At 54.4% G+C, this 26909-nt stretch overlaps 1 protein-coding gene across 4 annotated transcripts in view; it reads left to right on the top strand.

Annotated features, from left to right (window-relative positions):
• ENOX1 (ecto-NOX disulfide-thiol exchanger 1) overlaps positions 1-26909 on the top strand; it is a 420263-nt gene that overhangs the window by 374188 nt on the left and 19166 nt on the right. For 3 of the 4 annotated variants that reach the window (XM_039914912.1, XM_029048127.2, XM_029048128.2), the window contains exons 13-14: positions 4132-4188; positions 23331-23433. In XM_039914912.1, coding sequence (XP_039770846.1) covers positions 4132-4188; positions 23331-23433 — 160 coding nt within the window. The remainder of the gene's footprint in view (positions 1-4131; positions 4189-23330; positions 23434-26909) is intronic. The other variant, XM_039914913.1, reaches the window with a different exon arrangement.

Below are 26909 nucleotides of genomic sequence, written 5' to 3'. Positions count from 1 at the left end.
CCCATTTGACAGATGAGGGAACTGAGGCACAGAGAAGTTAAGTGCCTTGCTCACACAGCTGACGGGTGGCAGAGGCGGGATTCGAGCTCATGACCTCTGACTCCCAAGCCCGGGCTCTTTCCACTGAGCCACGCTGACTTATCTCCTCCTCCCTTCCCGAATCTGAGGTGCGTTATATTGACTCCTCTCCCCGTCCTGAGCCTGGGACAAGTTATATTTGACCTCTCCCCTTCCTGGGCCCGGAGTGGCTTATGACAATAATAATGATAATAATGATAATGTTGGTATTTGTTGAGCGCTTACCGTGTGCAGAGCACCGTTCTAAGCGCTGGGGGAGATGCAGGGTCACGGGGCTGTCCCACGTGAGGCGCCCAGTCTTCATCCCCATTTGACAGATGAGGTCACTGAGGCCCAGAGAAGCCAAGTGACTCGCCCACAGTCACACAGCTGACAAGTGGTGGGATTCGAACCCACCACCTCCGACTCCCAAGCCCGGGCTCTTTCCACACTGAGCCACGCGCCCACCTCTGAAGTGATATTTGTCAAGTCCTCACTATTTTCCAGGCAGCGTACTAAGCCCCGGAGCAGATACGAGCTAATCAAGTTGGACCCGGACCATACGGGGCTCACGGTCGCAATCTCCATTTTGCAGATGAGGTAACCGAGGCACGGAGAAGTTAAGTGAGTTGCCAGCAGACGGGTGGCGGAGCCGGGATTAGAATCCGGGACCTCCGACCCCCGCCCCCCCAGGCCCGGGGTTTTTCCGCTGCTTCTCCAGTTGACCGCTCTCCCGGGGCCGGGGTGGGTTATATCGGCTCCTCCGCCCTCTCCCCCACTTGGGGTTGAGGTGGGTGAAATCGACCCCTCTCCGCGTCTCCAAATCCTGCAGAAGGTTCAGAATTCTTACTTCCCCGTCCGTTCTACGGACTGGGTGGGGGGGGGCGGTCCCTCTTGCCCCAGAAGGGGTAAAGGACCCGGGCCCGGGCACTCGGCGAGTGTCGGCTCTCGGCCCCGGGGCCGTCGGACTCTGGGGGGGCCCCCCGGGCGGATCCCCCGCGATGTCTCTCTCTGGGTCTCGGACTCCGGCCGTTCTCCTCGGGATCTCTCCCTGCGGGCCGTCTCTGAGCGTGCCCCTCTTGGGTCTCTCTGTCTCGCCTTTTGACTCTACCCGCCCCGGGAAAGTCCCGTCCCGTTTGACCCGAGGCTCGAAATGTCAAGTGGACGGCCCCGCAAAGTGGTATTAAAATGTAGGAGACGGCACAGCCGTCGATCGATCGATCGTATTTACTGAGCGCTTTCCGCGAGCAGGGCGTTGTGATAAGTGGTTCGAAGAGTGTCGTAACGATCCTTCCGTTACAGAGTCGGTCAGTCCATCGGTGGGATTAGTTGGGCGCTTACTGTGTGCAGAGCGCTGTACTGAGTGCCCGGGAGGGTACAACGGAATTAGCGGGCGTGTTCCCCGCCCGTACGGCGGGGCTCAGTGGAAAGAGCCCGGGCTCGGGAGTCAGAGGTCTTGGGTTCTAGTCCCGGCTCCTCCGCCTGTCAGCTGTGTGACTTGAGGCAAGTCGCTTGCCTTCTCTGTGCCGCGGCTATCTCATCTGTAAAACGGGGATTAATAATGCTAATGATAACGATGATAGTATTCGTTAAGCGCTTACTATGCGCCAGGCACCGTTCTCGGCGCTGGGATAGATACGGGATCATCAGATTGCCCCATGTGGGGCTCACAGTTTTGACTCCCCATTTTCCAGATGAGGCAACTGAGGCCCAGAGAAGTTAAGTGACTTGCCCGAGGTCGCGCAACAGACGAGTGGGGGAGCCAGGATTAGAACCCACATCCTCTGACTCCCAAGCCCGGGCTCTGTGAGCCCTCGGAGGACAAGCTGATGACCTTCTATCTACCCCAGCGCTTAGAACGGTGCTTGGCACGTAGTAAGCACTTAACAGATGCGTAGCTCAGTGTGGAAAGAGATCGGGTTTGGGAGTCAGAGGTCGTGGGTTCGACTCCCGGCTCTGCCACCTGTCAGCTGTGTGACTGTGGGCGAGTCACTTCACTTCTCTGGGCCTCAGTTCCCTCGTCTGGAAAACGGGGATGAAGACCGTGAGCCCCACGTGGGCCGACCGGGTGGCCCCGTATCTCCCCCAGCGCTTAGAACGGTGCTCTGCACGTAGTAAGCGCTTACCAAATACCAACCTGATCATCATCGTCATCCACAAATTTACGGCCCAGAGGGAGGGACGGGCCATTGATATGGATCGGTGTTCTAATATTATGATTTATAAGATATAATTTAAAGAAATGACTGTAAGCGCCGATGGAACCTCCGAAGGTCCCAGGGTGTAGACGGTCGAGAACGGGAAGCAAGCCGGAGGAAAGGCGGCCTGATCGGGGAAGGCTCCCTGGAGGAGCTGTGACTTTAAGAATGCTTCCAAGGTGGAGGGAGTGTCAGTCTGGCTTATATTTGGGGGGCGGGGGGTGGACGGCGAGACGAAAGAGATCGGGGCTCAGCGAGTAAGCGGGCGCTCAAAGAGTGGAGCGCGCGGCTCGACCGGTGGGGTGAGGTAGGATGGGGTCGGCCCGATTGAGCGCTTTAAAGCCGATGGTAAGAGATGGAGTGAGAAGGAGAGACGACTATCCGCTTTCCAACAGGACTGACCGGGGGATTTAAGTCCTCTTGCTCTATGCCAAGCCCGGAATTCCATGCCGGAATAGATTCGAGATAATCAGGTTGGACTCCCAGCTTAATCTGGAGGGGCCCGACCGTTGTCGGAACCCATTTTAGAGCCGCGGAAACAGAGGTCCACAGAGGTTGGGTGTCTCGCCCGAGGTCCCAGCGGGCCAACGGCGGACCCGCGATTACGACCCGGGTCCTCCGATTGTCATTTTCGGAAATGATGCTCCCGGCGTGCACGTGAGCGTCGCTGAAGAGGGCGGTGCAGAAACAGCACTTCCTCCAGTGCCGTTTGTGATACTCCCTTGCTGGGCCGACGAATTAGGCGTCGGCCGTATTTACTGAGCCATTACCGTGGGCGGATCGCAGTACCGAGCGCTTACTAGAATACGGTTAGTAAACCCGATCCTAACCCTCAAGGATTTACAGTCCAGAGAGGGAGACGGGCGCTGAAATAAGTTCCGGGTAGGGGGGAGCAAACCTGATATTAGCTCGTACCTCCCCGGGCGCTTAGAACGCGGCTTGACGCGTAGTAAGCGCTTAACAAATACCATCATCGTGATTATGTCAAGAGATGAGGGCCTAAATGCTTGGGAGGCAGACGTGCTCAGGTGGAAATCGGGAGGAAAATGGCGGAGGCGGGGGGGGGGGGGGGCGGAGGAAGATTAGAGATTCTAGAAGTGTTTCGCTCCAAGCGAAATAAATGCCATTTGTAAATAATCATAAATAAAAATAATGGATACTATTCAGAGAAGGGAAGAGCAGCGGCCTGATGGATGCGAGGGGCGTGGGAAGCCCAAGCGGGAGGGAACCCGGGAGCAAGAGGTCCCGTCGAGAGAAGCGAGAAGAGGCCCAGCGGATAGGCGACATCCTAATTCTCTCTCCCAGCGTTTGACTGGCTTTTCCCTCCGTCCCCTGGGGGACCATCCCTTCCCCGAGGACTGGCTCCACGAGGACTCGTAGGCGGGCCCTCGGACGTCTGAGACACTCTAATTCTCGTCTCTCGAAAGGAATCACCACCGTAACACGGTTTAGCCTGCGGCGCTTTGCGAACGCTGCAGAGTTTAAATTAATAGCAGTGAGGACGGGAAATGAAATCATTTATTATTCTTGAAAGCCAATTTTATACCCTTTATGTCTCGGAACTAGTTTCTAATCTTATTATTTAAAAAATAATGACCCACGCTGATTATTTTTTTTGCGGGCCAGCCAATCGAGCCTCGTGATTTGCTCGTTTCAGAATGGTTCGGTGAAGACTTATTTAGGTTTATGTGGTCCGTCTGTTGTTTTTTCCTCACTGGTTGCTTTATAAAACGCTACCTCGGATAGATCAAAGTTAACAGCGTACCCCGCGCTACGGTGTGCCCCGCGCGCGGTAAACGCTCAAATGCCGTTGATCGATCGCACGCTCCAGTAACGCGCTCGCTGTTTATTCTGTGTTTCTCCCTAAACCCTGCAGCTGAAAAGCACCAAGGAGCTAGTGGAGACCAGCGGCGTCAACCACGAGGAGGTGAATGTAGGTACAGCAATGTTTATACCCGTTCTTCGTTATCGCCGTGGGTGGTCGGTCTGGGCGGAGCTCGCGGTCCACCGCCAAGCGATGGTAACGGTGCCGATGGCACTCGTTAAGCGCTCACTACGTGCCGAGCACTGCACTAAGCCCCGGGGGCGGCACAGGGAAACCGGGCTGCCCCATGTGGGGCTCACGGTCTTAATCCCCGTTTTCCAGGGGGAGGTAACCGAGGCACGGAGAAGTTACGTGACTTGCCCCAGGTCACCCAGCCGCTGAGTGGCGGGGATTAGAACCCACCACCTCCGACTCCCGAGCCCGGGCTCTTTCCCACTAGGCCACGCTGCCTCTCACTCCAAGGGCGGCGTGCGGGCTCCCAAGGGGCTCGCCGACATTCCCGCGTACCGTTCGGATAGTAACTGAGGAAGGAGAGGGTGTGCCGTACGGAGTCGCGGTCATCCCAGGAACCGCGCATTCCAGTTCCGGTGAGGCAACCAGATCTGAGTTTCCCAGGATTGAAAAAATCAGGACGATTTTAGGTAAGGCTAAAGAGGTAAGGCGGGAGGCTCGTTAGGGATCGGGCGGGGATCGCACCTGAAATCGCTGGTGTTATCCGTTCGATTCATTGACTGAGCGCATACTACGTGCGGAGCACTGGACTAAGCGCTTGGAATGGACAGTTCGGCACCAGATAGAGAGCGATGTCGGATACGAGGAGGGAGGGCATTCCGGGCCGAAGGCGGGCCGTGGGCAAGAGGTCGGCGGCGAGATAGGCGAGGTGGAGGTCGGCTCTAGAGGAGCGAAGGGTGCGGGCTGGCTTGGAGTAGGAGAGCAGGGAAGTGGAGCGGGAGCGCCGGGGGACCGAGTGCTTTAAAGCCGACGATACGGAGTTTCCCTCTCCTGCGGAGCTGGATGGCCGACCGCTGGGGGTTCTTGGGGAGCGGGGAAACGTAGACCCAAGGTTTTTGCGGAAAAACCATCGGGGCAGCGGAGAGAAGTACGGACTGGAGTGGGGAGAGAGAGGAGGCCGGGAGGGCAGGGAGGAGACCGGTAGAGTAATCAAGTCGGGACAGGATCGGTGCTTGGATCAGGTGTAGTCGAGTGCCGCGCACCCCGTAAGCACTCGATAAACCCTTCCGTTTGATCGTGGGAACTTGCTCCGGTGACGTGAACGGGCTGGAGTTGGGGGATCAGAGTGGAGAGGTGAGAGATTAATGAGGACAGGCCTCCGGGAGGGATGCGATGCCGAGACACCGGTGAGTCGAGGAAGACGCGGAGTCTCCGAATCTAAGCGCAGTCTGTTAAAGCCTCGCTTTGCCACCCGCCACGGACGGACCCACCCCCGTATCGTTCCCCGTTCCCCCCATTTGCATTTGCCCGTTCTCCGGGTGACACGGCGTCGACAGCACTCCCCACTCCCGGCCCCCCGGCGTCACGCCTGCTCCTTCCTTTCCAGCCGGTCACGTGCAGGAACCTAAAGAGGACCGCATCCGTGCACTTGCAGACATTCGTTCCGGGGCGGCGCGTCTTTGACGTCTCCCTCCTAGCCTGTTGCTGCTCGGCCTAACGGAGAGGCCCGGACCGCAGCCCGCGTTGCTCCGGAGACCCGGACTGCGTAGGACGTGTCGAGCTGTGGATCTTCCCGTGAGAAACAGGAAGTCCCAGGGCGAACAAGCCCAAGATGAGGAATCCCCACAGAGCGACGGACTCCCCCGAGCCGGTCCTCCCCTCCGACGGGGAGATGTGATTTCAGAAGGGCTTTGAAGATCGGTAGAGATGTCATCTGCCGGATGGGAAACGGGAGGGACGTGGACGGCGGGAGGGATGAGAACAAGGCTCGGTGAGTAGGTTCAAGAAGAATCTGGCTTCGTTCGTCCGTTCGATCGTATTTATTGGGCGCTTACTGCGTGCGGAACACCGTAGGCAGCGCTTGGAAAGTACAGTCGGCGATGAAGAGGGACAACCCCCGCCCGCACCGGGTTTGCGGACTAGAAGCGGGGAGGCAGACGTCGCAACGAAACCAAGGCCGCGGTGCGGTAGGAGAAGAGGGTGGATAAGTAGGAAGGGGGAGACGGGTTCAGTGGCTTAAAGTCGAAGATGAGGGCTTCCGGTTTGACGCAGAGGTTGTTGGGCGACCACTGGACGTTTGGGAGGAGAGGCGTTTCTCCCGTTGCCTGGAAGAGAGTGGAGGGAGAGAGGGCTCAGAGAGACCTTAGTAGCGAAGGGCCATTTAGTGAACCACTGCTGAGGGCTGGGCTCTTTAGTAAGTGCTTGGGAACAGCATCAAGACCCACATTCCTCGCCGGAAAACATAATTTAATCGGGGAGACAGACCGACGTGAATCACAGATAATCAAATCTGGAGGAAGAACGAGGATAACCCGTTGCAGTGGAAATGCGGCAGTTAGAGGGCAAAGGGGTCTCTTGAAAATGTTGGATTGGCCAAACGTTTCCATCTCTCGTATCCTTAGAGCCTGATCGTCCTTCCAATACTTACCCGCTGCCCATTTCTCAGCCCGGAACGCCTCGCCAGGATTCTTGGTTTCTTGGCGCCCTGATGTTTCTGCTCCCTTGGAGACCTATTCGCCGCTCCATCACGAATGAACGGCATTCCTCTGCTCGCCCGCCGCGGAATGCACCGTCCGTCGGACCAAGGCCCGTCGGAGCCCCGGCCTGAGCTCCCTGGGAGTTTGCTGAAGATGAGGATAGGGTTGTGAACCCGGGTTCTCTCTCAGGGAGTTTGTTCTAACACGGGGAAGAGAAACCCTCCCCGTAGCGGAGAGGGCGGTTGAGGATTCTCCACCGAGCGCTATCCATCTTGTTTACAGGGGATACTTAATCCTTAAGAGATGCTCCTTATGAAGTGAGGCACTGCCAGTAAATGTTCAGGACCAGAAAGTCTCGTATATCGGGCGTTTTCACGACCCAGCGGCAGCTCTGGCCTCGACTGGATTTGGGATACTCTTGGCTATTTCCTGCCCCTCTCTCCCCATCCCTCACCCCCTCTCCCCACCCCATTTCCTTGTCCACTGACCTCAGTACCCGAGGAGGAATACGATCGGCGGGGATGAGAGGGTGAGAGCGGCCCTGACTGACTGACAGATGGAAAGATTGATTATTGTATTTATGAAGCGCCCACCGGGTGCCGCGCGCTGTGCTGGGGAAAGTACGGGGAAGCAGTGTGGCTCAGGGGAAAGAGCCCAGGCTTGGAGTCAGAGGACCTGGGTTCCAATCCTGGCCCCTCCGCTTGCCTGCTGCGTGACCTCGGGCCGGTCAGCCAACTTCTCTGTACCTCAGTTTCCTCCTCTGTAAAATGATTGCTTTATTTCTATCCCGGAGCTTAGAACAGTGCTTGGCACATAGCGCTTAACAAATCCCGCGAAAAAAATACAAATAAAACAGTCCCTTGGCCGGGGGGGGGGGGGGGGGGGGGGGGCGGGGAGGGCTCCCGATCTCAGAGAGGGGAAAACAGACGTATGGAAAAAGGAGATGTTGAAAACGCGTGTTTAGTAAGAAGCGTGATAATGATCATAAGCGGGATGATGATGGTTATAATCATAATATAATATGCCTCAGTTCCCTCATCCGTAAAATGGGGATGAAGACCGTGAGCCCCACGTGGGACAACCTGATTCCCCTGCGTCTACCCCAGCGCTTAGATCAGTGCTCTGCACATAGTAAGCGCTTAACAAATCCCAACATTATTATTAATAATAGGCCGTGTTTCTTAAGCTTTTACTCTATGCCGAGCACAATACAGAGTAATCAGATCAGCCATAGTCCCTGACCCACTAGACCAGCCTAGACTAGGCCCCAGGTGCCCTTTCCACTGGGCCGCACTGCTTTTAACCTACGACTTAGGGCATTCCATGGGAAAAGAGTCCTCGGGGGGGATCCCGTGGAGCCGCACCGGGTCAGGACAATCCTTAGCTGAGACTTCCCCGTGCTCCGAGGGTCCCGTCGGCCGGGTGGGTCTTACCTCCTCCTGGCTCTGGGTGGGGGGGGGGGGGGGCGTCTCTTCCGTCACCCCCGCCCCCGACCGTGGCGGTAAGGAGGGCGGGAGCTGCCCTGGCTAGGTAGAGCCCCTGGACACATTCCCCGCCCCACAACGAGCGTTTAATACCGTGCCCGGAAGGGGTCAGATTTTAGAAGGGTTTGGGGCAGAGCTGAAGTTCGGCAGACGCGAAGAAGGAGGGAGTCCCGGGAGGAGGAAAAGACAGAAGCCCGGTGTCAGAGGAGGGGGAATTGAGAAGGAGGCACACCGTGAACTCCTCACAGTGGACGGTGCCACCTGAGACGAAGTGGAATTGATTGAGAGCCTTGAAACCGATGGCCAGATGTTTCTCTTGGTGCGGAGGGGAATGGGTCCACCGCTGAAGGTCTCCGCAGAGCTGAGAGACACGTGTAGAATGACATTTCGGTAAGGCGATCCGGTCGATTGGAGTGAACCGGATAGAGATTGGAGAGGGAAGAGAGGCTGGAGGCCGGGAGACCGGGAAGGAGGTTGACCCGTTTCCTTTCATAACTTTATGAAGTCTAGTCCGGTTCCTTAAAGTCCGGCCTGGAAAATGATCCGTTCTTTACACCGACACCCGACCTCCAGGTTAGGTGGCAGAAAGAAACCTCGGTTTCCGGATCTTGGGCAGTGTAGGGATGAGGCCGAGGCTTCCAAATAATTGGAATTCTGGGGCCTTCTCGGCATCACTACTCGCTAGTAGCTTTTTCCCCTGCCCTTTCTCTCGCCATCCTCGATTAATTCAAAATAAGGACGGGGAGCAGAGTTTTCAGGAAGATCCTGAAACGGGTCCTACATTTCCAAAGGGTCGGGTGACAGTGAAGCAAAGGAAAGCCATTTCATGATCGCAGTGTGAAAGAATAATAATAATAATAATAATAATCTTGGTATTTGTTAAGCGCTTACTAGGTGCAGAGCACTGTTCTAAGCGCTGGGGTAGACACAGGGAGATCAGGTTGTCCCACGAGGGGCTCACGGTCTTAATCCCCATTTTACAGATGAGGTCACTGAGGCACAGAGAAGTGAAGTGACTTGCCCACAGTCACACAGTGGCAGAGCCGGGATTCGAACCCATGACCTCTGACTCCAGAGCCCACGCTCTTTCCACTGAGCCACGCTGCTTCTCTGAAAGTGAAAGAGATGATAGTGAGCATCAGGGTTGGTGGTTTTTTTTTTCAGTCTTGTCTGTATAAATGGAAAAAAGACTCATCCCCTTCGATTGCATCATTCCCAAAAGGGACTACCCGTTGAGAAGCGGTGTGGCTCTGTGGACCTGAGAGTCAGGGGACCTGGGTTCTAATCCTGGCTCGGGCAGGTGACTTCCCTTCTTTGTGTCTCAGTCCCCCCCCCCCCATCTACCAAATGGGGATTTAAAACACGTTCTCCCTCCTGCTTAGCCCGGGGGCCCGACGTGAACCTGCCTTCGTGCTCGGAACAGTGCTGGGCGCATAGTGAGCACTTAACAGATACCACGATTATCAGCAATATTATTATTATTGTGCACAATATGCATTCGTAAGCTCTGCAGGACCACTCAGCCTCCAGCTGAGCTTCCCCCCCCCCCCAGAAGTCTGAAGTTAACTGAAGTAGCCTATGTGGTGTTCTTCAGACGTGTTCTTCAATAAATATGAATCGAATGAAGGAATGAGTATCCTCCAGGGCAGGAAAAATCCCGTGGAATCATACCGTTTAAATATCTTTTTATACTTCTACCATCTCTACCCCAGAATCGGACACCTAGGATAGTCTCAGGACTCAGATTCGGGAATTCACACAAAAGATTTTTTGCGTGTCTCCCTCGGCCGCCGTCAGCCAGGCCGTCCGACTCCTGGGAGATACGGACCGGCCGCCTCGTTCTCTGCTTTTAAGAAATCAGACCTTAGCTCGGTAACGGCGGCAATTTTCTGAAAAAGCTCCGGCATTCTGTGAAAAAGAGTCAGCGGCTCAGAACACTTGATGGGTTTTTTTTGTATTTCCCCTCATTTGATTTGTCTGAGGAAGCCTGTCAGGCTCGGCTTCGCTAACCCAGATTGCCCCCCGGGGGAGAGATCTGTTGCCGAGATCACTTGATATCGGTTCCCTTTCGGGGGGACGTCGGCTTTCCCCGACAGATTACGGAGAGCGACGTTTTCCGTTCCTCGGTCTCGCGAGCGGACGGTGTCGCCTAAGGAGCCGCTCGGTTTTACGAGACTTTCAAGTAGCTCATTCGCCCGGTCTCGGCGCTACTAATCGGCAGGAAGACGAAACTATTAGAAATAGTTTAAAATACGACGGCGGAGCCTCCCGTCGGGAGAAGCGGATGAGCCTGGGTCTGGAGACGGTACGGCCGAAACCCCGCGGAAGGGTAGTGTGACTATTTATTGAGCACCCACTTGGTGCCAGGCACTGTCCTGATCGGCGCCAATCACACCCTCTCACGCCTGCCATCGGGTTCCTGCCGAAGCACAGAATACGACGAGTGACTAGGTGGGCGGGGAGAGAGCGTTAAAACGCCAAGCGATCTTCGCCGACGTTAGCCACCTGCATGTCCCACTCTTTATTTCAGATCTGTTGGTCGCTGCTTAATTTTTCTACTTAAACTACTATTATTACTAATAACAATGATGATTGTGGTATTTGTCGAGTGCTTACTACGTGCCAAGCACTCTGCCGGGTGCTCGGGCGGATTCAAGCGCATCAGGTTGGACGCGGTCCCTTGCCCCCCAAGGGGCTCACGGTCTTCATCCCCATTTTACGGACGAGGGAACCGAGGCTCAGAGAGTGAAGTGACTCACCCAAGGTCACGTAGAGAAGGGGCAGAGTCGGGATTAGAACCCGGGTCCTTCCGACTCCGGGTAACACCGTTTTACTCTTCCAAAGCCTTTCATTTCGGTCGATTTTCTCACCCCTGTCGGTATCGCCGTGAGAGAGGGAGAGGCACGCGTTATTTTCCCCGGGACGAGGAAACTGAGGCCCAGAGAGGTCATTCACCCGAGGCCCCGCAGCCAGGTGTGGCAGGGGCTGGGATTGAAGTACCGGTTTTTTGACCTCGTAGGGGTTATATTTATTTTAGGAGAGAAATAGATGGCTGACACTGACCGGGGCCGTTATCTCGTGCAGAGAGAGGTGAGAAAGCTTTGCAGTCAGATCGGCCGTAACGCACTCGTTCCGTGTTTCGGAGGGGACGATATAGCAGAGTTAGGGAACGGTACCGGTCTGTCAGGATCCGGTGCGCTGCAGGGTTGGGAGACAAGGTTTTCCTCGTGCACGCGGTGACTAATGTCGATATTTGTTAAGCGCTTACTATGTGCGGAGCGCTGTTCTAAGCGCTGGGGTAGACACAGGGGAATCAGGTTGTCCCACGTGGGGCTCACAGTCTTCACCCCCATTATACAGATGAGGGAACTGAGGCACAGTCACCTCAAAATCAGAGTATTACGACACGTATTTTCTCTAACGGTGGCTTAGCGGGAGCGCAGCTGACTACAAGACCGGAGGGGTTTCCCGCAAGAGCAGTAATATCCTAGTGTTTGCACGGGATAACCGGGCAGGTCTTCCCCAAATCCAGTCCAACAAAAGCCCCACTTCAGCTCTCCCTAAATCTTGACGCCGTTTGTTGCCGGCTGCCTTTCGAAATCCACACCTAACCAAATCCGGCCTTCGACTCCAAGGATTAAAACCCGGGCCCCGGGGAAATGTAGCGTCCCCGTGGTTCCTTCCTACCGGTCTAACTGGGAGACAGCGTGGAATAGTCACGGGGAAGCAGCGTGGCTCAGCGGAAAGAGCCCGGGCTTCGGAGTCAGAGGTCATGGGTTCTAATCCCGGCTCCGCCACCTGGCAGCTGGGTGACCGTGGGCGAGTCGCTTCACTTCTCTGGGCCTCAGTTCCCTCATCTGTAAAATGGGGATCGATTATGACCCTCAGGTGGGACGACCTGATTGCCCTGTATCGCCCCCAGCGCTTAGAACAGTGCGCATAGTAAGCGCTCAACCAATAGCAACGTTATTATCGTTATTATCTTTCCGCCGGGACCACGCCGCTGAACAGAAGGTTCCTTTAGCTCTCAGGAGCAGCTGAAATGCCTCATCTCCCCGAGAAAAGAGAAGTCGACTAGTCAAGGATCCCTTTCCCCTTCCCCTGGAAGTTCTCATTTCTATCTCTCTTGCCGAGAGGAAAGCCTCCAGAAACGACCCTTTTTAGAAGCTAAAGGAAGCGTAACTTGTAGTTTTCAGAACGGAATGGAAGAACAAACTCATTTCTCGATGGGCTCGGCCCGGTCGAGAGGGCGGGACATCGTCGAAAACCGGTCTCAGTGCCGTTATTGTTAGCGATCCCGACAACTTCAACTCTAAGATGTCCACATTCTTGAGTTCTGCTTCCTGCATCTGCGGCTGCCGGTTTTCGCTCCGAGTTCTGATGTTCCCAACACAGGATCGTAAGACGTTTGTTCGTCAGAATTTTGGGTCCGCCCCCAGATTGGGTCTGGTGGGTGACCGAGTCCTATTTATCGGCGTGGCTTGGTGGGAAGAGCCCGGGGCTGGGAGTAAGGAGAGGTGGGTTCTGATCGCGGCTCCACCTCTTACCTTCTGTGTGACCCTGTCCGTGTCCCTTAACTTCTCTGGGCCTCGCTTCCCTCATCTGGAAAATGAGGATGCAGAACTGTTCTCCTCCCCATTTAAGGCCGAGCCCCACGGGGGACGGGGACCGTGTCTGCCCTGATTACCTTGAGGAGCAGCGTGGCTCGGTGGAAAGAGCCCGGGCTTGGGAGTCAGAAGTCGTGGGTTCAAATCCCGGCTCAGGCGCTTGTCAGCCGGGTGACTTTGGGCAAGTCACTTCACTTCTCGGGGCCTCAGTTCCCTCATCTGGAAGATGGGGATGAGGACTGGGAGCCCCACGGGGGACAACCTCATCACCTTGTATCCTCCCCCGCGCTTAGAACGGTGCTTTGCACATAGTAAGCGCTTAACAGATGTCTTTATTAATCTTGTATCTGCCCCAGCACGTAATATGATGCTCCGTCCATAGTGAGTGCTAAACACAAATACCACAATTATCATCCTCCTCCTCATCCTCCTCCTTCCCCTCCTTGATCTCCTCCTTCTCCTCCTCGACCTCGTCCTCACCCTCCTCCTCCTTCCCCTCCTCCTCCTTCTTCTGCTCCTCCTCTTTGAAATGTATCTGATTCGACAGAGGAGGTTTTGAGCTGCCATCCTTCGGCCTGAATTTTCAGCTCTGATCATACCAGCATCATTCCCCTGATCTTTCCGTTTAAAAAAAATGATGCGATCATCTTACTGGGGCCTGTTTTTTATTAAGATTCTAGGTCCCGGACTATATAAAGAGCCTCAGGTCGTGGTCAGGCATTCTCGACCCTAAATCCTGGCTGACGTGATAGCAATGGGAGTGATGATAATATTTATTCAGTGCTTACTGTATGCAAAGAAGAGTGGCTCAGTGGAAGGAGCCCGGGCTCGGGAGTCAGAGGTCATGGGTTCGACTCCCGGCTCCGCCACTCGTCAGCTGGGCGACTGTGGGCGAGTCACTTCACTTCTCTGGGCCTCAGTGACCTCATCTGTAAAATGGGGATTAACTGGGAGCCTCACGGGGGACGACCCGATTACCCTGTATCCGCCCCAGCGCTTAGAACGGTGCTCTGCACATAGTAAGCGCTTAACAAATACCAACGTGATCATTATTATTATTACTAAGTGCTGGGAAAGAGCACAGTGGGCATTAGACGCGGTCCCTGTCCCTCCGTGGGGGGCGGAGGGGGGCCTCAGAGTCGAAAGGTAAAAAGGAAGAGAGGGGATGGGCAAGAGACCCATAAAAAAGAGATTAAACCGGACACTAAAGCAGCGTGAAGACAAAACAAAGAGAGATCCATCGGGTCCTGTGGCTAGAGGAGCAGATTTCAGGCTCCTCGCGGTTCAGACCCACAGTCTCTTGAGAGCCCAGGCTTCCTGGGGTTGTGACTGCGGCTGCTTTTTCTGTCTCCGGGCTAGTGGGAGGCGGGTGGGGATGGAGGCCCCTCGGGGACGCCGAGGAGAGCTGGGCCTTCGTGACACGGAGGCAGCGGGGCGGTCCCCTGGAGGAGGACCCCGAGGGCCCTGGCAGATGTGATCGGAGGCGGGACGGAGCCGGAGTCGCGCCTTCGCCTGGCGGGGTGGCCCGGGACCCGATAACCGGTGACTCTAGTCACCACAGGTCACCCGGGGTGCACGCGGGATGTCACGGTCGGAGTCCTCCCTGCTGATTTCGAGGTCGTCGATCGATGAGTCGTATTTATCATAATGTTGGTATCTGTTGGGCGCTTACTCTGTGCGGAGCACTGATCTAAGCACTGGGGTAGACACAGGGGAGTCAGGATGTCCCACGTGGGGTTCACAGTATTAATCCCCATTTTACAGATGAGGTAAGTGAGGCACAGAGAAGTGAAGTGACTCGCCCACAGTCACACAGCTTTCCACTGAGCCACGCTGCTTCACTCGTTCATTCATCCAATTGTGTTTATTGAGCGGCTGCCGTGCGCAGAGCACTGTCCTAAGCCCTTGGCAGAGTACAATAACCACACACAGTGTCGCTCAGTGGAGAGAGCCCGGGCCTGGGAGGCAGAGGTCCTGGGTTCTAATCCCGGCTCCGCCGCTTGTCAGCTGTGTGACTTTGGGCAAGTCACTCCACTTCTCCGGGCCTCACCCGTAAAAGGGGGATTTAAACCGTGAGCCCCACGTGGGACAACCCGATCACCTTGTATCCGCCCCAGCGCTTAGGACGGTGCTTTGCACATAGTAAGCACTCAACGAATGCCATCATTATTTTTATTCGACAGACGCGTTCCCTGCCCCCAACTTATTGAGCGCTTACTGTTTGCAAAGCGCTCTACTAAGCACTTGGGAGAGGACGATATAACGGAGTTAGTAGACAGGGTCCCTGCCCACAGTGCGCTCACGGTCTAGAGGGGGAGACAGACGTTAATATAATTAAACAAATTGTGGGTACGCAGATAAAGGCCGAGGGGCCGAGGGAGGGGTGAATAAAACGAGCAAATTCAAGCACGAGGGAGACGCGGAAGGGAGTGGGAAAGGAAGAAATGAGGGCCTACTAAGAGAAGGGAGGAGCTGTGCCCTCGGTAAGGCTCCGAAGATGGCGAGAGTGACCGTCTGTCAGACGTGAAGAACGGGGGGGCGTTCCCTGTCGGAGGCAGGATGTCGGCGAGAGGTCAGCGACGAGACCGAGTCACAGTGAGTAGGTCGGAATTCGAGGGGCAAAGTGTGGGGGTGGGTTGGAGTAAGAAATCGGGGAGGCGGGGGAGGCGGGCAAGGTGACTGAGCGCCTTAAAGCCGACGGTCAGGGGTAGACGGGCGACCACCGGAGGTTTTTGATGGGGGGGTGGGGGGGGAAACGCGGACTGAATGTTTGTGGGGAAAAATGACCTGGACAGCGGAGCGAGGTGTGGACTGGAGCGGAGGGAGCCAGGAGGATGGAAGCTCAGCAAGGAGGCTGGTGAAGGATTCGAGGCAGGAGAGGAGAAATGCTCGGATTAGCGTGATTGCAGTTTGGACGGAGAGGAGAGCACGGATTTCAGCGAGGTTGCGCGAGCTGAGCTGTCGGGATCTGGTGACGGATTGGATACGGGGGTTGAATGAGAGAGATGAGTCCAGGATAACGCCGAGGTTACAGGGAGGAAGACGGTGTTGTCTGCAGTGAGGCAGGGGAGGAGAAGGAGTTCAGCTTGGGACGCGTTCGAATGACCTCCAAGTTCAGATGTCCCGGAGGCAAGAGGGACCGTAGAGAAGGAGAGGAATCGGGGCCGGAAGATGTAGATTTGGAAATCATCCACCCCGAGATGGTAGTTGAAACCAAGGGAGCCAATGAGTCCCTCAACGGACGGGGGGCGGAAGGAGACTGGAAGGGGACGGAGAACTGATTCTTAAGAGACTCCCTCATTCGGGGGGTGGGAAGCAGAGGAGTAGCCCGCAAAATAAATGAGGAGCAACTAGAGAGACAGGAGGAGAACTAGGAGAGGACACTGTCGGCGAAGCCAAGGTTTCATTCCTTCAATCGCGTCTGTTGAGCCCTCACTGGAACCGAGGCCCAGAGAAGTTCAGTGACCCGCGCAAGGTCACACAGCCGCCAAGTAGCGAAGCTGGAGTTCATTCATTCAGTAGTATTTATTGAGCGCTGCACTAAGCGCTTGGAATGGACAATTCGGCAACAGAGAGATCAGAACCCGGTCCTTCCGACTCCCAGGCCCATTCTTTATCCACTAGGTCATGCCGCTTCCCTACACCAGCTCCAGCCCGGGAGTGGAGGACGCGGACTCCGGAGGTTGTCACATCCGGAGCCACGACCGAAGAGCAGCTCAGTGGAAAGAGCCCGGGCTTGGGAGTCAGAGGTCATGGGTTCGAAACCCGGCTCTGCCACTTGGCAGCCGGGTGACTGTGGGCCGGTCACTTCTCTGCGCCTCAGTTACCTCATCTGGAAAATGGGGATGAAGACTGTGAGCCCCCCGTGGGGACAACCTGATGACCCTGTATCCACCCCAGCGCTTAGAAGGGTGCTCAGCACGTAGCCAGCGCTTAACGAATACCGTAATTATTATTTGAAAATACGAGGAGGCCAAACTCCCACCGCTGCGGTCTCTGCTTTCCCGGTTTCAGCAAGGCAGATCAGGAACGCCAGGATGACGCCCTTTCCCCGCTGGGTCCCTCCGGATTTCAAGTAGTGAGGAAAATGCGCGGCGCTCAGAAATCGTGCGGGAGAAATCTTTAGCGTATGCCCACCTCTTCGGATGAAGATGGAGAAATAGAAAGGTGGAGAATGTTATCTTTGGAAAAATGCCCAGGTGACCTCGATCTTATCGTTTGCGATTCATCGGGAAGTCATGATCTGCTCGGCTGATCTTGTGAGATTTTTCTCTTCAAGAGAAGTGACTTTTTTCCTAACGTAAGATTACATCTCATCTTGCTGCCGTATGCCCTAAAATTAACTCTTATGAAGGTCAAATTTATCTCTAATTTCCTCTTACCCTTAGTAACCTTAACTCAGCGGGTGAAATTTTTGTCAGTGGACTCTTTGTAGCCGAAAATAATCGGCGTGTCTTTCTGAAAAATGGATTGGGAAAATAACATGCCAAGAGTAGCGTAATACAATTAATCTTCCCCCTCCAATAGAGTTAGCGTCGTACAAAAGAAATCAAACAGACTCATTTTGGATGCACAGGCATACGTTTAGAAGTATTTCGCCCTAGGCTCTTCTGTTTGTTGCCGGAATTTTATTGGTTGGAATAACATTTCATGTCACTTTTTAAAAAAAAAAACCCTCGATCAGACGTGCGAGGGTCCGCGTGTGCATTTGTTTAGGTGTGTAGGGGGTTTTCAGGAAAAACGAAGGCCTTTTTTTGTAATTTTGACAATGACCTTAATGAAATCAAACAGCGTATCCGGCGGTGGAAATAGAAATGCTCAACATCTTGGGGTGATTTCTCTTTAATATAGCGTCACGAATGCTGAAGGTCAGTAGAAGGCCGCCGAGTTGCCTCCCCGAGACTTCGGCTCTGTCAGGAAGACGCCGATAACGCTTAAAATGTTCTATAAAATCCCATCACCACCCAGCTGTGATTTGGGTGTGAGTGGAGATGCTCTCAGATGGGTCATTCATTCACTCGCTCAGATTGATTGAGCGCTTACTGTGTGCAGAGCACTGTACTGAGCGCTTGGGCGGGACAGTTTGGCAGCGGATAGAGACGATCCCTACCCAACAACGGGCTCGCAGTCTCAGAAATGGTCGTGCTGGGTAAGTGAATCTGTCATCTCAAGTGACGGATACGTTTCGGAATTAAGAATCATTGAAAGTGATTTGAACGCTTCCTATGCTCCCCCCAAACCAAGGGCAACCTTTTTCCAATTTTCGCTGGAGTCATCTTGCTCTGTGGGGCTGTTGATTTATTGAGCGCTGGCTGTAGGTTCTCCGCTTCCCACCTTCTAACTGGTATTTGTCAAGCGCTCACGATGCGCCGAGCACTGTTCTAAGCGCTGGGGGAGATACAGGGGAATCGGGCCGTCCCGCGTGAGGCTCACAGTCGATCCCCATTTGACAGGTGAGGTCACCGAGGCCCAGAGAAGTGAAGCGACTCGCCCACGGTCACACGGCTGACAAGTGGCAGAGCCGGGAGTCGAACCCACGACCCCTGACTCCCGAGCCCGGGCTCTTTCCACTGAGCCACGCTGCTTCTCTAATAGTGGGGGCGTCCCTCAAGGCTCAGTTCTGGGTTCCCGTTAGATTGAGGTGGAGACGGTGTCCAGAATGAATTCTTTGCATCTACCCCAGTGCTTATCGCGGTGCTTGGCACGTAAATACGCACTTAACAAATGCCCCCATCATCATTAATATCATCCTATCCGACAGTTACTCTCCCCACCTTCTAAGCCTGATTAAAATCACATCTTCTCCGAAAGCCCTCGTTTCCTCTACTCCTTTTCCCTTAGGCTCTTGGATCTGTACCTTATAATCCCTTGATATTCACCCCGCCCTCGCTGTCATTTATTTTAATGTCTGGCTCCCTCCACTTGCGTGACCTTAGGCCTGTCATTTAACTTCAACTTCTGGGCGCCTCGGTTACCTGATCTGTAAAATGGGGATTAAGACCGCCGACACTAGGCGCTCAATAAATACGACTGAACGGATGAGGCCCAGGAGGGGCGTGGACCATACCCAGCCTGATTAGATTAGAGAAGCAGCGTGGCTCACTGGAAAGAGCCCGGGCTTGGGAGTCCGAGGTCATGGGTTCGAATCCCCAACTCTGCCCCTTGTCAGCTGTGTGACCGTGGGCAAGTCTCTGGGCCTCAGTTCCCCCATCTGGAAAATGGGGGTGAAGATTGTGAGCCTCACGTGGGACAACCCGGTTACCCTGTATCTAGCCCAGCGCTTAGAACTGTGGGCAAGTCACTGAACTTCTCTGTGCCTCGGTTCCCTCATCTGTAAAATGGGGATTAAGACTGTGAGCCCCACGTGGGACAACCTGATTCGCCTGTGTTTACCCCAGCGCTTAGAACAGTGCTCTGCACGTAGTAAGCGCTTAACAAATACCAACATCATAACAGTGCTCTGCACCAAGTAAGCGCTTAACAAATACCAGCATCATTATTATTATCAGCTTGTATCTACCCCAGCGCTTACTACAGTGCCCGGCTCAGAGTACGCGCTTAACAGAATCCCATTAAAAAAAAGCGCGCATCTCTACGGAGGTACGAATGACCGTTGACGTGTCGAAGAACGAAGATGGTCGGGAGGTGCGAGTGGCTGAATGCTGGGGTCTAAATGGATGGCAAGACGTGGAAGTTTCACGGAGAGTTTGGAAAGGAGAGATGGGGCGTGTTTAGCGGACAGGGTATTCTAGGCAGGGAGGAGGGTATTTTGGAAATTGGAAGGGGGCGACATCTGGCGAGAGATAACGAGCCGTTTTTAGGTGGTAATGATAACGTTGGTATTTGTTAAGCGCTCACTATGTGCCGAGCACCGTTCTAAGCGCCGGGGGAGACGCAGGGTCATCGGGTCGTCCCACAGGAGGCTCACAGTCTTAATCCCCGTTTTCCAGATGAGGCAACCGAGGCCCGGAGAAGTGAAGTGACTCGCCCACGGTCGCACAGCTGACAAGCGGCAGAGCCGGGATTCGAACCCATGAGCTAGGCCTCCCAAGCCCGGGCTCTTTCCACTGAGCCACGCTGCTTCTTAGGTGGTAGGAGAACAGTCAAAAGGAGAATCCTCGATCTAAGTGGAAAATATAGAGATGGAGAGGCCCGGGAAGACCAGGGACTGAGTCTGCTTTCTCTTCTGTTGTATTATTCCCCGGAGCGTAGTACAGTGCTCCGCACCCGGTAGATGCTCAATAAATATTATCGATTCATCTTGGCATTCATGAATCAATCAGCGTGGCTCAGTGGGAAGAGCCCGGGCTTCGGAGTCAGAGGCCACGGGTTCGACCCCCGGCTCTGCCACTCGTCAGCCGTGTGACTGTGGGCGAGGCGCTTCACTTCTCTGTGCCTCGGTTCCCTCCTCTGTAAAACGGGGATCCACCGTGAGCCCCACGCGGGACGACCCGATGCCCCCGTATCTCCCCCAGCGCTTAGAACGGTGCTCTGCCCGTAGTAAAGCGCTTAACAAATACCAACATTATTATTATTAGCCTGCCGAACGCTCGCAAAAGTACGGCGCAAGAAAGTAGGTAGCCGTAATCCCCGATCAGTCAGGAGCTTACCGAGGGAGGCAGGCATTAAAAGAGATTTCAGGGAGGGGAACTAGCGGGGTACTCCGAAAACTAGTGGAGGATGGAGTGAGAAGGAAAAGGAACGGAATCTAAGATATGGATGCGGAAACTGCCTGTGAGAGCCTGCCTAATCCAGGTCGCTCGCACGCGCGGGAAGCTTCTGGGTGTTTCTAGAACAGATAATAACAATAATGATGTTGGTATTTGTTAAGCGCTTACTGTGTGCAGAGCCGGGGAACAATACCCGAAAGGACAAGAGGTGATTCCTGGGGCTCACAGTGTAAGAGGAGGGACGACGGGGTTGGTGAGGGGCACGTGAGGAAAGGTTGAAATCCCCAAAGAGAAACCAAGAAGAGCTCCGGAACAGCCATTCCCTATCCCATTCCAATCCCAGTCCACCCTTTCCCCTCCATCCAAACCGCTCTCATCTTAATCCAAACACTTATCCTCTCCTGCAGGATTCGAGTTGGAGTTTGAAGGTGGGGAGGGTGGGGGTCTGTGGGAGACGAAGGAGGAGGGAGCTTCAGGCCGGGCGGGGGAATAAGAAAACCACCGTGAGCCCGTCAGAGGGCAGGGACCGTCTCTATCCGCGGCCGATCTGTCCATTCCAAGCGCTTAGTACAGTGCTCTGCACCTCGTAAGCGCTCAATAAATACCAGTGAATGAATGAAAACCACCTTTCTGAAGACTTTTCCTGTTGATGAGAGGGTAGAGGCTTTTAACTCGTCTGCTCCCGGTTCAAATGCTCGGATCTTGCGGTCTAGAAGGGTGGGGGGCGGTGACATTAATATAGATAAATAAATTACGGCTATGTACGTAAATGACATTGGCTACAGTGTCAACCTCTTTACGGACCCTCCTTGCCTTCTCTCTCTCTCCCCCTCCCCGGTCCGTTCCAGCCTTCATTCTGCTCTCTGGATCGTTTTTCTACGAAACCGTTCAGCCCGTGTCTCCCGGCTGCTGAAGGACCTCCATTTGTGGCCCACCGACCTCCGCCTCAGCCAGAAACCCCTTATCGTTGGTTTTAGTCGTTCGGTCATCTTGCCCCTGCGTATCTTAGCTCCCGGATTTCCTACTACAGCCCAGCCTGCCCACTTTCGCTCCGCTCATACTCGGCTACGCACCGTACCTAGATTTCCCTCCTCTCACCACTGACCTCTCTTGCACGTCCTCACCCCCCTCCCCGTTCATGGCCGACGGACCATCTCTCTCCCCACCTCAAAGCCTTATGGAAGCCACATCTCCTCCGGAGCCCTTTCCCAGCCAAGCCCTCATTTCTCCTACTCCTTCTCCCTTCTGCTTCGCTCTTTTCCTTGGATTCACACCAATAATCATCCCACCCTCTGCCCTGCGACGCTTACGTACGGATCCGTGATTTATTTATGTACAGTAATGTCGCCCCCCTTCCCCTCTTGACTGTAAGCTCCCAGCATGTGAACCGGGAGCAGATGAGTTGCAGCCTCTGCCCTCTCATCAGTTGGGCAGGGATCGTCTCTATCTGTTGCCGAATTGTCCATTCCAAGCGCTTAGTACAGTGCTCTGCACATAGTAAGCGCTCAATAAATAAATACTATTGAATGAACAGGAACAGTCTTCAGAAAGATGGTTTTCTTATTCCCCTGCCCAGCCTGGAACTCCTCCTCCTGCGTATCCCACGGGCCACCACTCTCCGCACCTTCAAACCCCTCCTAAAATCATACTACAATCAGGTCACGGGTTCCAATTCCAGCTCTGCCGCTCGTCCGCCGTGTGACCTCGGGCGAGTCGCTTCGCTTCCCTCGGTTACCTCATCTGTAAAATGGGGATCGAAGGTGGGAGCCCCACGCGGGACGGGGACTGCGCCCAACTTGAGTTACTTGCATCCACCCCAGCGCCGAGGAGAGTGCCTGGCACATAATAAGTGCTTATCAAAATGCCATCATCATTACTATTATTATTATTATTAGATCTCACCTCTCATTTCTTTCCTCTATTCATCCTCCTCCTGTCTCACCTATGAATTTGAGTTCGGGGCTTTGCCATTCACCTCTCCCTGAGTCTGACGGCCCTTACGGGCTCATCTCTCTATTCTGCCGCGTCCCCTTTCCGTAATTTCTTTTAATACCTTCCTCTCCCACTGGATCGTAAACTCCTGGAGGCCGGGGACTGTATCTTCTGATTCGATCGCGTTGCATTCCCCCAAGCGCTTAGTATCATGCCGTTCACAAAGAGAGCGCTCAGTAGATACGTCCGTCGATTGAATGACTGATTGATTGAAAATACTCTCTAGATTGTAACCTCCCCTGGACTGTAAGCTTGTCGCGGGCGGGGTACGTGCTTGCCAATTCTGCTCTACTGTACTGTACCAGGTGCTTAGTAGAGTGATCTGCGCTCGGTAGATACCGCTGATCGATGGATGGATTGGAACTCTGCATTTGTATTGTTTCCAAGGGGGAAATTCCTCATTACCCTCGGAAGCAGAGAGTACATTTCCACGTTTAGATTAGCAACAGCTGTGTCCGACTTGCCCGTTCCCCTATACCGCGCAATCTTCCTGATTTCCACACCTCTATTGCGTGGAAAGGAGAATGAGGGCTGCGGCAAACCTGAAAGAACAACAGGGGCCAGAACACCTCTGCGGACAGTTTTCGCTCGCGTGGTTTTAATCAGAACCCCAACAGAGCCTAAAGCGGGTTGTGACGTATTTGGAAATTCGGAAGAAAGCTGGCTGTGACCGGTGGGCCTTTCATAATGCTGCTTCTGGTATTCAGAGAGCTGATCAATTATTTAGAGCCATCCATCTACCGGTATGTGTTAAGAGAAACAGTGCCCCGTTATATGGAGTTTCAACGACTGGCTGACATACAGAGGCTAATTCAGATCCTGTCTTGCTGTTGTTTTAAAATTTCCCAGGAAATCAACGTGTTGGCGGTTGCACTGGGCAACCAAGACCGAGAGAATAATCCGGAGAAAAGAGGTCCAGGCCTAAAATCCGAAAAGGAGGCCCTCCTGATAGGTAAGGTCATCCTGCTTGCTGCGCGACCTCTAAGAGGTCTGTCCCCAGCCCAGGCTTTGACGTTGGCCCCGTTGCCGTATTTTGCTGTTCACCCCTAGGCAGGTTGGAGACAGATTTCGATTTTAAAGCAGAGGGAGAGACAGATCTGGGGCTGCCAACTCAGCCAAGCGAACAACAGTCGGCCCCGTCTCCCCCCTCCCCGCTTCCATCCCCTGGAGATGAGTTCATTCGAGGCCAAGCCGGGGCGTGTGGCGTGGCGCGGCATTCTGCGGGGCTCCTCGAGTCTGATCTCCAGTGCTCTCCGGCCTTGGGGCAAAGGTGCTGTCGTCGCCATTTGGCGGATGAAGGCTTGGGAAGGAGCACGGCCCTGGGAGCCATGGGACCTGGGTTCTAATCCCTGCTCCGCCTCATACTCGCTGGATGACCTTGGGCAAGCCGCTCAACTTCTCTGGGCCTTGGGTACTTCATCGGCAAAATGGGAGTTCACTACTTGTCCTCCTTCCCACTTTAGACTGTGAGCCCCGCGTGGGACCAGATCATTTTGTATTTATCACAGCATGCAGTACAGTGTTTGACCCACGGTAAGCGCTTAACAAAAACCACAACCGTCGTCGTCGTTATTATGCTCTCCAACGGTCGGCGAGTCGTTTCCCACTTCTTCAGAACTGCCCACCTTCCCTCATAAAGTCATTCTGGTATGTATATCCGTAGAGTTTTCTTGGTAGAGGCACGGAAGTCTTTCACCGTCGCCTTCTACCGCGCGGTAAAAGCCTAGAGTGTCTGCCGTTGTCTTTGATCAACGTTTTGATCCCTCCAGCATCCGCCTTTGACTCTTTCCCAAGCCGCTGCCGACCCGCGCAGGTGAATCCATTTCGTCCCACGCTTCGGTTTAGACCTCTCCGTTACGGTAGTTTGAGTCCGCAAACTCTCCGGCCACGATAAGGCATCGATTCGTGGGAGAGATCATTATCATTATCATTATTATATTCACTGTGTAGACTCAGGCTCCCCCGGTGGGCCTGACTGGGCTCCAGTTTGGCTTTCCAGGAATTCCCTGCTTGGTGTGGAAAGGTCAGGGACCGAATGAGACATCTCATCACGACGTATCCTCTATCCTCCGTTGCTAGTCCTAGCACCCTCCCTCCCGGGCTGGTTTCTAAGGGCACGTGGGGAGAAGGGGGAGCGCCGAGAGAAATTAGCCCCACCTGAGGCCCCGTTGATTCCCCCGTCAGGCCCCAGATGCGTCTCGCAAACGATCTACTAATTAACATTCATCGTGAAGCTCACAGTAGTCCTCTATCATCGCCTCAGGGTAATAGCGAAACCAGTTGCCTTTATGGAATTGGGGATCTTGGCCTCAAGGATGCGTGTGAGGTGCAGATGGTAGTGACTAAAATGTTTGCGACTTTTGGTCTGGGGAAAAGGACTCACCTCCTTGTTGGAACGGCCCCTGTCGACATAATCACGGAATTGGCAAGAAACCCAACAGGGGCCTCCTGCTTTCATCGGCTGACCGGGTGAGAGCGAGGAGTTCACCATTCGTGGGAACTCCGTTGTTTATCTGGCGAAGGAAGTCCTTAGCCGAACGTCCAGAGTGCCGCATTCTCTCGTTTCGAAGTGGCAGGTTACTGAGGGCCTTCGAAGCTGGCGCCCAAGGAATTAGACGGAAAGGATGGACCCATCCATCATACGGAGATTTTTCAACGGCGTTATTGAATCCGCCGTCAACCTGGCGATCCTCTAAGGAAAGCCGATTATATTTTCTCTCCTGCTGAGATACACTGGGAGTAGCACACCCCGGGTGCGGCTCGCAAAACGGGCCGGCAGTCCGTCGGACCTCAGAGTCCAGTATGATGCTGCGGACAGTTGGTAATCAGCTCGTTCTCGTATCGGAAACACACTGACCCCTTGGAAAGCCATCCTTCTTCCTCGGGAGACGGAAGAGATCGCATAACGATCCACGGTAAATGATTGGATTCTTCGTTTACACTTGTAAAATATAAAGCGCTGATAAAAATCTAGGCGACGTAGGGTTTTTGAAGTTAAAAGAATAACCTCAATCAGCTTGGCTCTCTGTCTCCCTCTCTTCACATATATCTCTATGAGATTTTACTGTGGCTCAGAATCAATCCAATAGCTCCGTCTCCGAAACATCCGCCTCGTTTAGGTATGTTTCGATTTGCCGGCTAGTGGGGAAGACGGACATTCGTTCGATAATAATATAACGCTCGTTCGGCACGTACTACGGGTCGAGCACCGGACTGAGCGACGGGGTAGACCCGCGATAATCAAGGTTCGCCGTTTTAGAAGGAGAGGAAACAGGTTTCAGATTGCAAACGAGGGACACGGAGAAGCTAAGTGACATCCCCGAGGTCACGCGGCAGGCAGGGGGCAGAATTGGGATTAGAACCCAGGTCCTCTGACCCCCTTTTTCCGCGAGGCCCTGCCGCATCCGTGTATTCCTTGACTGTCTGCCGTGTGCAGGGCAGTCATTCAAATCAGCCTCATTTATCGAGGGCTTACAGTGTACCGAACGCTTAGCGGCGTGCTCACGGAACCAAGCACTGGGGACAGATGCAAGGATAGTCACCGAGACAGAGGCCCGGGGGCCCAATAACCTCAGTCTATGAATCGGGCGGAAGAGCGGGAATGCTAAAAACCGTAAAGCGTCGGCAAGGACGAAAATTAAAACAGTAAGAGCAGCCCAGCCGAAGGAGCAGAGTTTGTGCTTCTCATCCCTCAGGCGGGGCCGACCGAGGTCCGGAGGTGACATCCGCAGCGACCTGTGTGACAGCTTTCCAAAGGCAGCCACTCCGGTTTCTTCTTGCCCGGCTCCAACGGAATTGGACGGGATAACAGTCACGACAATAATCGTGATTTTTCTCGAACGCTTCCTCGATGCCAAGCCCCGCCCTCGGATACATCCAGAAATAATCAGGCAGGACACGGTATTCATTCCGCGTGAGGCTCACGGTCTAAGGAGGGGGGAGAACGAGTGTTGCCGCTCCATTTTACCGATGAGGAAACTGAGGCCCAGAGAAGTCAACTGTCACGCAGCACACAGGGGGTGGAACCGGAACCAGGATGAGAATCTGGGTCTTTCGACTCCCGGCCCTGAGTTCCGTCCCCCCCTAGGTCAGACCGCTCCGACCCACCACCGTCTCCCGGATGCCGTGGGGTTAGGTGGGGTCCGTCCCGACATTTCGGGATTCTCAACGGCTCCTCCCAGATTCTACCGTTGGCAGTGAGTTTGGAATGAGCGTTCCCTCTCCGGACTCCTCAGCCTGGAGGGTTGGATCAGCAGCGCATTTTCTTTCTGCAATTTCCGGGACCTGACCCATGTTGGCAAAAGGCTGAACGGCTTGACGTCATTTATTCAGTTCCCTCAAGAATTGGATTCGTATGTGGAATTTGGGGTTAGGATCGGGTTAACCGACCTTTCGTTACACCCGCTGCGGGGTTTAACGGGACGTAAA

Source organism: Ornithorhynchus anatinus, chromosome 20 (assembly GCF_004115215.2).
Source record: "Ornithorhynchus anatinus isolate Pmale09 chromosome 20, mOrnAna1.pri.v4, whole genome shotgun sequence".
In the NCBI taxonomy this organism is placed as follows: Eukaryota; Metazoa; Chordata; class Mammalia; order Monotremata; family Ornithorhynchidae; genus Ornithorhynchus; species Ornithorhynchus anatinus.
This window is presented reverse-complemented; position numbering and strand designations above follow the sequence as displayed.